Here is a 12,417-nt window from a genome sequence, read left to right as displayed (position 1 = left end):
GTAACCTATGGGAGTAAACCCTACTATGAAATAATAATCTAAGGAATTTTATTGTTGTAAGACATTCTGGTATTCTGTGAAAGGAGTTATTCGGATCTTCATCTTCATAAAGGACCTCCCCGGTTTTATGCAGAAGAAGATTTTTTTCTGCTAAAAAAATATTTTCTTTTATGAAAGAAGATCTTCTACTCGTATTTTTTGGAAGAAGAGCTTCTGGCCTTCTATAGAATAAGCCCTTCCCTATCTACTATGTGAGAAGACCTTCTGATTTCCAATTACTCAATATCTTCTGGTCTTCTATAGGATAGGACTTCTAGACTTCTTTTGGAGAAAAATCTCTCATCGTCTTCGAGATAACTCTGTCATCTTCACATAGAATATGAGAAGGAGAAATCTCTAATCTTCTACGGGAGTGGTGACCTTCTGATATTATTTGGGAATAAATCTTCTGGTCCTTTAATAGGATAAACTTCTACTTGTCTATGGAAGAAGAATTTTTGGTATTTTATCGAAGAAGACATGCTGGTCATGTATAGAAGAAGGCCTTCTTATCTTCTATGGAAAAATCTTCTAGTCTTCTGTGAAAACAGAAAATAGAAAAGAATCCTCAGATTTTGATGCCCGTTTTAAAAGGATCTTCATTTACATAGGCTAAAAACTAATTTTTTGCCTTTGCTTATCTACATCTAGGAGGTTTGGAATTTAAAAGAGGATATATCGGTCCACGATTTGGTATAGCCAACATATAACGCTTCCCATTTATATAATTTATAGATTTAAGCCACATTTTCCCACCGAAGTGACTGGTGGTTCCATGTACTGTCATAGCCGGGCTTCCACGTTTCTATGGAAGAAAACTTGTTGGTATTATATCGAAGAAGGCATTTTGGTATTGTATAGAAGAAGGTCTTCTGATCTTCTATGGGAAAAGATATTCTGGTCTTTTATGAAGGAAGACCTCCTGGTCCTCTACAAAAGAATACCTTTTAGTCTTCTGTGGAAGAAGACCGACCTACTGGTTATCTGTGGCACTTCAATCCTGGTCTACTATGGGAAAATACCCTCTGGTTCTCAATGGCAGAAGATCTTCTGGCGGAGAAACCTTCTAGGAGGAAAACATTCTGGTATTTTATCGACGAAGACATTCTGATTTTCTATTGAAGAGAAGAATTAACTGCGAAAGAATATCTATTGGTTTTCTGTGTAAGAAAACTTTGCGGTCTTCCGGTCTTCTTAAAAGGATTTCCCATAGGTTTCCCATAGGTTTTCTAAGTTCATAAGACATTTTTAACTACTTATCTTCTATAAGGGAATAAGTTTACTCTTGTTTGGTTTATTTGCTGGTGTTTTAACGCTATTCTCCATACCAACCTCGTTTGAAAACAAAAATAAATCATAAAAATATGTTCCAGTACTTTACATATTTGCTCTCTATATAATTGTTTTAAAAAATACCATACCATGCTATACACCATCAAATATAAAAATCACAAAAAAGGTGACACTCCTGCATTTTTTATATTGACACAGGAGTGATAGATGGCTGGCTGAGATGCTGAGCAGAGCGTTGTCATCATTGACGTTGGCGGTGCGACGCGGTGTTTGATGTCATCGTTGATGACATTCCTAGAATTTGTTCGCTTTTGCCATGCCCAGGCAAATAAGAGCCATGGTTATTTTAAATCGAATCAAATCGAATCCCATTCAATCAAATTGTTGGCAAATTACATTCGTAGTCGTAGCTCTTGCCCCGCGCTGTTCCCCGTTGGACGATGCTGATGTTGGTTTTAATTTTCCACTTTTCAGATTTTTTTGTTTATTTTGTTTTCATTCCGTCAGTGTTCTTGTTGTTGTTTCTTTATTTTTTATTTTTTGTTTCGTTATTGTGGAGCTCTGTTTGGTTTGGGATTTAGTAAATTGAAATGACAATTTCATTACGGCCACAACCAATTTTTGTTTTTAGTTTGAAAATTGAATTTTTTAGAAATGTTCATTTTTATCAATTCTATATTCGTTGTGGAGCCAATGAAGGTTGCTGACTGTTTGTTGCAGATATGTTGCATATACAGATGTTCCTTTTGAAAAATTGCATTCGAATTGGAATAGATGTAGAATTTTTCAAGTTGCATTTTTTCAGATTAGTTGGATTATGGGCATGATGAAGGATTTGCATAATATGTACAATTCTAAATATCCGAGGGGAAATTCAGACTATTATTCACAGTTTAGAGGTAATTAAGAGAAAAACTGGAAAATTTTAATTCAATAAAAAAGAGAAAAAATACAATTTAAGGTATTTCGTGATGGCAACTAGGTGTAATGCTACTTTTGATCTTTATGAATTTCCTTTTTTACAAAAATATGTCATTTGAAATTAATTAGCCTCACTTCCATGATATCAACAATTTCAAATCTTTATTATGTAATATTTTTTCATCATAATCAAATCAAAATATGTTACATATAAACATGACAAGATAACTATCTGGACTTTTGTCTTATTCAGAACAAAAAAAGTAAACTTCTGGACAAATTTTGAAACTCAATACTATAAATAAAACACAGCAATGGAACAGCAACCCTTAATCAATTAACCCCTCATAAAAGAAATCCCTTAGGAATTCCCACACGGCTTCAAACAGTAAAATGCACAACAAATACATTTCTCTTGTGGGAGAGGGGGTGAAGGGTGGCTTGTAATTTATCTTAAAATGGTAATCGGATATTTTTTGGTGCTTACAACAAAAAATTCATACATTTGGCATTAGAGATAAGACATATCTGGTATGGTAACTGGTAGTCTATTTGTAATGTTTTGCTCATGCATCCTGATGGCGGAACCGGGAGATGCGCATCTGTTAGCAACACTTGAAGCCAACTTATCTCAGGCTTTTTATCTACAATTTATTTTGATTTACACCAAAGATTGTTGCTCATTTGGTTGTTGACTTGCTTTGCCTTGTTCATGCCTATAATTTTTTTGCCAGGTTTATGCCTATAATTTTTTGGGGCGGGAAAACGCGTTAGACATTAAATCATAATAAAATTATACAAAAAAGAGGAGGTCTCATTAAAAATAGGGCCAACATATTAATTACCGAGTTCGACTTTTTTCTATAATGACTCAATTACTGAAATCCTATTTTTCTATAAAAAACTATGTTTTTTAAATGCCAAATTATTTTTATAAAAAAACTCGTCAATAATTTAGGTCACAGATTAATCTTATATAGAAAAAATATTACCTATAAATATGGGGCCCAAATTTTAGCAAAAAATAATCCCTAGGTACTGAAGTCCAATTTTTTCAATGCTGGGTCATTGAGTACATTTTTTCATTAATAGAGAACATCCTCTGTTATTGACAATATTTTAAACCCATATTTTATTTTCTGTTTCTGAGGAAAATATTCATAAAAACCAAAATCCGTAGTCTTCTAACAATTTCTTTCTATAGAAAAAGAATCTAAAATAAAGATTTATTTTTCATAGAAATAAATCCGCATTTTTTATATTTAAAAATCCAATTTTTTTCTAAATCAAATCTTAAAATTTTCCCAAATACTCAGTTTTTAGGCCCATTTTTTACTGTTCTTAGTAATCCTTAATTACTTAAGCCCAATTTTTTCCAATTACCAAGGTCTATTAACTATTTTCCCTAATGAATAAATAATGGGGAAAATAGTCAATTGCAAGGCTCCCAGAATAAATCCACAAATACTGCACCCCATTTAAAAAAAAATGTTTTGTTAGATTCGCTGTGTCCCAATCATCATCAGTTTCTGAGGAAAATTTTTCTTTAAGAAAAATCCTCATTAACCGATGCCTCATTTTTTACAAGGTTTTGTACAATATTCCCTAGTTTATGCGCATTTTGTCTTCTAAAGAAGTAAAACTGTGGTAGTCGGTTTTGCCGACAGATATATACCCTCAGTCTATGATTTGCGAAGGTATACGGAATTACACACAGGTTTTGTAAACCGAGAAGATACGAGAAGGAGTGGACCAATGGGTCCCATATTCGGACTTCATCTAGGCTTGGTAAATGTAATAGGTTGTGCAAAGTTTGTTTCATATCGGACATTACATTCGACTAAAATTGGATTTTTAAATATTGAACATTTTAACAATTTGTGCGGGAGGTACCAGAGGGAGTGGAGCAACGTGTCCCATTTTTGGACTGGATCTAGGCTTGGTAAAGATTGTACAAACTTGATCTGGGCTTGGTAAAGATAATAGGTTGTACAAAGACTGGTTCAAATCGAATAGTCCGTTCCTATGATATTACAAAATTAGTTTTCAGCAAAATGTTGACCACTATGTGTGGGTGGTACCAGAAGGAGTGGACCGATATTCCTCATCTACGAATTTGAACTAAGTTTGAAAGAAATATTACAATGTGCTAAGTTTGGGTGAAATCGGTTACTCTCTTCGAGAGTTATCGTGCCGGACGGACATTTGCAAATCGACTCGAAATTGTCTGAAACGGATTCGGTAAAAAAACATGGCGTCTAAAAGCAAAATTTAGGCCCCATGTTTTGTCATAGCCAAAGTGTATAAACCCTCATTGCCTGGGGTTAGGACTTTGTTCCTGAGGATATTTAAACCCTTTAAATGTTTCGTTCCATTTGAAACACTACGAAATATTCGTCGAAGACCCAGAATATAATTCAAAGTCTACTTAGCCATGCCCGTCTGTCAAAATTACTTTGAAGATCCCAATATTTAAGACAGAGATTTGAAAATGTATACATAGAGCTTCGAAAATGTATACATATATAATGCTACTACCCCTAGGAAGTTTGGAATTTAAAATAGGATATACCGGTCCACGATTTGGTATAGACTCCATATAGCGGTTCCCATTCCTGTAATTTATAGATTTAATTCACGTTTCCCATCGAAGTGGCTGGTGATCCCCCATGTAAGAGTCACGCTTGAAGTGTGTTACCTTGAAGTGTGTAGCCCCGTTTTCCAATCCGATTACATATTGCTTCCTGGAAGACCTCTCCAAAAATTATTTACGAAAATACATTGCAAAAAAATTCCAAGGCATTTTGCTTATATTTCAAATTCCTTATATCGGTAGGGTCGATTATATGGGCACTACCATATAATCGATATATAAGGAATTTGAAATGCCCCACACATGGTAAGCAAAATGTCTTCAGAGCCCAACACCCCGAGAATTTTTTTGCAATGTATTTTCGTAAATAATTTTTGGAGAGGTTGTTTTCCATTAAAATTGTTCTTGGAAAATTTAATTGTAAAATCATCTTGTACTTACATGGATGCGTTGCAGCAAACGGATATTCCAGTGTTGGTAAACGTGGCGGATGTGGACCACATGGATGTAGAGCGGGCGGACATTGATAGCAAAACATGCCTCTTCCCGCGGCAGCAGGACCCAACTGAAAAGAAATACAACACAAAAAAATGAAGAACTATTAAATAAATGATTTTATTTTCATAGATTGTGTGTTTGTGTGAGTGTGTATGGCACACAACTTAAACAAGCTGCCTCCAATCACGCTTTCTAATGTTACCATTTGAATCAATAATAATTTGTATGCAATTCAATTGATATTCAATTACAAAGCGACTTTGCTATTGTCGTCGCTGCCTGCCTGACTGCCAGCCTGCATGCGGCAAAATATTAAAGTCATTTTAAAAGGGAAATAAAAAATAGAGAGAGTGGAAAAACAAAATTACATCAATAAAAGGCGGCTAGATGCCGATATGCATCCATCCAAGACACAAACGGTAGAAAGATGAGGGAATGGGAAAGGGGTTTGTGGAAGATGCCAATATATACGGGTGCCTATAACTCAAACCACACACAGAGTCTAAGTGCGGCAAACTATTGCATTTGAAAAATTCATTTTTTTTGCTACAAATGAAAAGCGGCATTGCATACGCCCAGTTTTCTTGCTGCCGTTGTTGTTTTTGTTTTGTTGTTATTATCATCGTCAGTGAGTTAATATTGTCAATTGCACCTTTAATTCGATTCAATTAGAATCAATTATGGTCTCGTCGTCTTCTTCGCTTTTTATTTCAATTCATTTTTTCTTTTTTCATTTACATTGAGTTATGACAAATAAAAACAATATTTTACTACCCGTGCCAGTTATAATAGCAAAGTTATGATTGCCACTGTAAAGTTTTGTCACAATCATTATTAAGATAAATGTATGAAAAAAAGAAACAACAAAAACTTAATGAAAAAAAGAAAAATAATGAATACAAAGGGGGAGAAGTTGTAAACCCAAATGAATATGGAAAAAGGGTTGAGAGCTCCAATTGTTGTTGTCGTTAGTTTTTATCATGCATTTTTTTTGTTTCTTGTCTCATTTGTAGTTGTTGTTATTGGTGTAGTTGTTGGTTGCATTTTTATTGCTGGACAATGAATTGATTAAATTGTCCTCAAACAAAGCAATTGCTTTAAATTAATTTCATTTCTTCTTTTTTCATAGCGCAGTTGCTGCCAATGTTGTTGTTATTGTTGTTATTGCATATGAAATTATTTATATGCATTTTATAAATTTTTTACATTAATTTATTTACAATAGATAGGGAAAAAATCGTTGTGTTTTGAAAAAGTGGAAATGTTTTTTGTTTGCAATTCTAATAAAATAGTTTCAAGCGATTCTATTACATTCAAGGGAAGAGATGTGGGGAATATCGAAGCATTCAAAACGTGCTGATGATTTTTTTATTTTATTTTTATAAATTCCGGTAGAAAACATTTCTTTGTTTTTAATTATAATAATAACGGCTTCATTGTATATAAACCAAATTTTAATAAAGTGTATAAATAAATTATCCATATATAATAAAACGACTTCTTTAGCACATACATATATAATCATGTAGGACATTTATAAACAAATATGGATTTCCTTCAGGATATATACGAAGAATGTCCTTACCTCATATATAAGCGCACTTTCTGCTATCCTCCATACATTTGTACTTTAATTCAGGCCATCTATCTATATGAGGTCCCCACAAAAAATATTCAATATAACGGGGGACATTAATATACCCAATTTTCTTCAATATAAACATTTTTATTTACCGAGGGCCAATTTTGTTATGTTTTAGTTCCAAATTACAGCGAATTCGGTTGAAAACGCTTAAAAAACCCAAAAGTAACGAAAAAGGGTGATACCGTTATATGGGGGCTATCTAAAAAAGTTGAATTCTGTTTGTATACCAACTATGTTGTCTAGGGTAAAAACTTTTTTAATCTGATTTTCTGGTCGCTCCAGGGGCCGCAATTATGGTCCACACGTCGCAAATTTTTACATGGAGAAGCGGTTAGGGACAAAGAATAAGCAAGTCTGTTTTAATAAAGATTGGTTAATATTTAGCGGGCCAAATTGACCCAGACTTGTGTGTGAAAAATTACAAAAATTACCGTGAAGGACATAGACCCGAGAATTTGATAGTATATCCAAGAGGAGTGGTTGACCTTTAAATTGGTACCAATTATGTTGTCGTAGGTACTCGGATGCGGGAGTTACACTTAAATATTTACAGGTGCTTACGTATTCAGATACTATTTAGTAGCTCATTAATATTAGAGGGCGGAAATATAGCGCTGATCGCTTTGAAAATGTGCTTGAGGATCCAGGTATGGTCAATGATAACTCCTATAATTATCGTTGATGATCAGATACAAATGCTGGTATGACGTGGACCGAATACTTAATTTGTTTGTGTTTTTTCTAGTCGATCTTTAGACTACAATTATAATACGAACATCACAACACAAGCCACGTAGAAGGGAATCTGAACAAGTAATTCGATGGGCTGTACTGAATATTAGTAAAATTTGTTGACCTCTAGTCGGTCAAGTGGATGAAACTATTACGAAATATTGTCCAGGCTCGTATTAAAAATCCGCAGAAAGTTAGTGTTCCATTGTAGTTGTGTAGGGTATCGTATGGTCGGCCCCGTCCGACTATACAGCTCCGCTCACTGATTATAATTTATTTAAAAAAAATTGGTACTTAAGAACTCAGAGTACCTACTTATAGCGAATTCGGATGAAAAAATATGCTCAGACCGGGAGATATCATTACAAAGGGGGCTACCAAAAAAAAAAAAATAAATAAATAAACCTATATCTATAACTTTTAGTGGAGAAATTTGGTACCAAATAAGCAGCCAATTTAAAAAAAAATCAGCGAATTCGGTTGGAAAACGCGCTCAGGAACCCCAAAATACCCCCAAAAATAAAATTGGGGGGTTCCCTTATTTGGGCCCTATGCCTAAACGTGATCATATATATATATATACTTTGAGGATCGGAAATTATTATTTGGATGAGTTACAAACGGAAAAACAAACTCAATATACCCTCCATACCATTGTGGAGGTTATAAAACCCTCAATTACTATACCCACCCAATTTCAGATCTATCAGATCAACATGTAATATATAACGCCTCCCTCAGCTATCCTATAAAGTATTCCCTTCAGCATGTATATGAAAAAATTCCTTCAAATTGCCTTTGAGAGACTCTTTTTAGTTCGCGCCTATGAAATCATCTCTTAAGCTTATCTATGGAAAGAACTCTCTCCAAACAAATGCTTTCTTAACTAGTCTCGGTCTCCCTTAGTCCGCATATGGTTGGTTACCCTCAAATATTGTGTTGAAACAAAGAATGACGTACATAGGATATGACAAAAGGCTATTGATTACATGAAGCCTCTTGGAAGACATGTGTTCACCTGTATCTTGTCATTAAAAACACTCCTTTGGCTCGTTTATTAAGGGGGCGGAACTATTGTGCACTTCTAAGGAATGACTTTCTTCAGTTCGCCTACACTCTTCTTCTCTCTAGCCTGTGTACGGAAAAAAAACTATTTTCAGATTGTTTATGAGCGACTCTTCTCAGCTCGATCATAAATATCACTTTCCGTCGTATATTAAGGACTCCACCTTCACCTCCGTATCAGTTATGATGTTTTATAAATAATTCTATATATTTTAATTAAATTAACACAATCCTACGTTTACTTTTTTTCTATATTTCATATATTCTGGAATATAACAACAAATGCATGTCAAATGATTTATTTCCCCACCTATAAATAATAATTTTAGATTATGACCCCATCATCCGTTTGCAATATTTTTTGGCATTCGTTCATTCGAATAATGGAATATAAATTATGTATAGGAAATTAATTCAGATGATGCTGTTGCTGCTGTAAATAAATGCCATGTCATTAAAATGTCAACTTTGTCGACATCCAACTCTCATCAATGGCTAACAATTGGGCCTCAACAAACTCTACACTCCGATCCAATGAATTGAATGAAACTCCATTGTATAAAACTCTAATGGTCCATATAGTCAAAGCCAATTTAGTACAGGAAAATGTCTAGGTGTATGAGTGTGTGTGTGACTACCATCATCTAAATCAACATTATGAAATTTTCATTTTGCAACAAATTAAACTCGGTTCATGTTCATTCATTTGTTTAATGAATTTTATAGAAAAAATACATCCATTTGCCCATCAACCAACCAACAAAGCATTCACATTTCCATTCCCTTTCCCCAAGTGTCCTTTTAGCTATTTGGATGCTAAAACATTAGCTGTAACCAATAACACCACATAAGGACCGGGAAGGACTTGGCGAGAGGTAGGATGAGGTGGGGCTAGCTAACCAAATGCTATAACTATTTGTAGTTGTAAAAATTATGCAAAATTTACTCATGACACTTTAACTCTAATGGAATTTTATATCCTTTATTATTATCCTGTATTTGGTTGGCTACCCGGGCACACTGACACACACACACACACACACACCCCTCATGCTCTAACTAAATATTGTTACACTTTTCCCATACACTCTCCCCTATATATATAAAGTTGTACCATAATAAGCTGTGGACCTCAGGTGCTCTGGTAATATGAAACCAAAATAAATGTTCTCTACGAGCACGATTGCCGTTCTTGTTTTCATGGTCCTGGCTGCTGCTCCTGCCGTTTGGTTTATTTTTGTAAATTTTATGGCGTGTGACCACAATACTTGGCTTTATGGTGGAGTGATGGAAGTGGAACACCAATGTGATAAAGTGCCCACCAATTGCAGCCCTTGTAGTTTTGCTTTGTAGCCGGGACTCAGCTGTGCTGCAAACATTTTCCCATGGTGTTGGGGAGAGACGAGACGTTATACAAATGTTGCCAGGTGTACATGATTTTTGTTGGGGGTTCGTGTTCCCTTATCGGTAGGTGTTAAATAATTAGTTTTTAGTTGATTTCAAATGAATAGCTGATGCCCATTTACATAGATTTGTTGTATTAGTGCAACAAATTGAAATTGAGCGAAAATGTAATGCCAATTTACGGTTGGACATTATAGGCTGTCGTTGATAGCCAGTCATTCAAATCAATTGCAGTCTTTGAATATTTCATTTAAATATAATATGAAATTTGATTTATACTTTGTAGTTGTTGCAATGTGGTGGAGGGGGTATTGCGGTAGAGAGGTTAATTTTGGTATACATTTCAAATGTTGGTTCACATTTGTTGTGGGAATTCTGAAAGTCTAATAGACCGCCATCAGAAGAAAATATGAGACGATATAAATGGAGTTTCTATAGCAAATCAGATAATTTATTTCAATAGAATTAAAAATAAAACATTTTCGAAAATTTTCATCAATAAACAGGTCAAGTTATGAGGAAACACCTTTTTAGAAATATGACAAATGTTCTCAATGTTGAGATTCACTATCAGTACACATATATTTTCTTGTTCGTTCTTTGAGGAATACCTCAAATAAAATATGTTCTCAATAAATGTGGTTCGGACTTTCTCCTTGAGAATATCTAAACCCTCTACCATGAGTTGAAATGTATATAGAAATATTTATCAAAGGTCCATAGCAAAAATAAACGTTGTTTGACCATGTTCGTCTGCCGAAAGATCCCAATATTTACGATAGAGCTTCACAATAGAGCTTTGCCATCCTCATTGGTTTAGGATATTTGATATCGGAAAACTATTTAGCCCCTCTGCTGAGAACTTTTTTTTTTCATTGAAAACGATAGAACATTTATCCTCCTTTGCTTCTATCGAGGTATTTTTAGAGGAGAAATCGGGCCTCCATAGAAAAAATACTCCCTTTGATTCGGAAATGTTGAAACCCTTTCCCTACTGCTCTTGTCTGATAAAACTATTGCCTCTAATTAAATTTAAATTTTATCTGCCAGAAAATTGTGGACTTTGAAAACAATATTCTTAAAATTCTGTTGTAGGTATCCCTACAACTGTTTCCCTCCCAAAAAAATAATCCTCTGTCATGTCACGTGAAATGTGGCATAATGCTGCGAACAAAAGACCAAAGTAAAGTCGCGTTTTCAATGAGTTTTGATGCCAACATTACCCCCGTTCTCCCGTCCATTACAATGGGATTTTCGGCGATGATGATGATGGCGGTGTTATTGTTGTTGTGTTTGGCATTGTCGTGGTTATAACGGCGTCCATTAACCAAATAAATGCAATTATCCAATTGTGATGCATTTCCGAGACTGACTGGCTGACTGAGTGACTAACTGACATCAAGAGCCGTTGTAGCCGTAAAACCAGTGCTGAAGACAATGCGCACACGCGAAATTCAATTATGTGATTGTTGTTTTTTGTTGTTGTTGTTGTTGTTTCTCTTTATACACAGCGCACCCTTGTTACTGTTGATTTACATTCGCACACAACGCACAAAAAGAGGAATTCTTTCCAAAAATCATAGCAATTTGTATAATCGTGAAAAAATCAGCGATAAATATCACAGCTTACAAAGGGACCCAACAGACCAGCAGCACCAGGATAATTTGCAACCATAACAACAAGAACAGCACCAACAACAACTGTTGATGATTAAGGACATACAATTGTTAGCTTTACTTCAAAGAGTGGGTAGTTGCATTATCAAAATTTGAATTTGAAAATTTGTTGTTCGTTTGATTGTGTTTATCACCGTGTAGAGTGAATGAAAAATCACAATAGCGAAGACCAATTCGAAAGAAATGTGTTTTAAATATTTTTATAACATCAGGTATTCTTTCTTTTTCTAAAAGGTTTTTACACTTTCCAAATCACAAAAGATATAGGAAAATTTCGGATTGAGCTTTGTATATAGTATCAGTTTGCATATAGTATCATATATGTATCAGTTACCGAAGTATGAAGTGGGGGCCCAGATGCTCGGCCCCACCGAAAAGATTTTTTTCATTTTATGTTTGCAACAGGGATTTTTTCATTTTCTAACAGCAGTCTGAATTGTCTGTAATTTGATATTTTTGTTTGAGGTGCAAAGTAATGGTCCCATTACTTTGCCGGACTTTTCAAGTTGTAATTCTCCTATTCTCCTTTTCACAGAAGATAATAATCCTC

At 34.6% G+C, this 12,417-nt stretch overlaps 1 protein-coding gene across 1 annotated transcript in view; it reads right to left on the bottom strand.

The window, feature by feature from the left end:
• LOC133333911 (diencephalon/mesencephalon homeobox protein 1) overlaps positions 1 to 12,417 on the bottom strand; it is a 71,824-nt gene that overhangs the window by 47,599 nt on the left and 11,808 nt on the right. Inside the window, exon 2 of the mRNA XM_061542224.1 lies at positions 5,288 to 5,411. Within this exon, the coding sequence (XP_061398208.1) occupies positions 5,288 to 5,384 (97 nt within the window). The 5' untranslated portion in view covers positions 5,385 to 5,411. The remainder of the gene's footprint in view (positions 1 to 5,287; positions 5,412 to 12,417) is intronic.

Source organism: Musca vetustissima, unplaced genomic scaffold, assembly GCF_032173495.1.
Source record: "Musca vetustissima isolate MV318-11 ecotype Yass unplaced genomic scaffold, APGP_CSIRO_Mvet_v1 utg1463, whole genome shotgun sequence".
In the NCBI taxonomy this organism is placed as follows: Eukaryota; Metazoa; Arthropoda; class Insecta; order Diptera; family Muscidae; genus Musca; species Musca vetustissima.
This window is presented reverse-complemented; position numbering and strand designations above follow the sequence as displayed.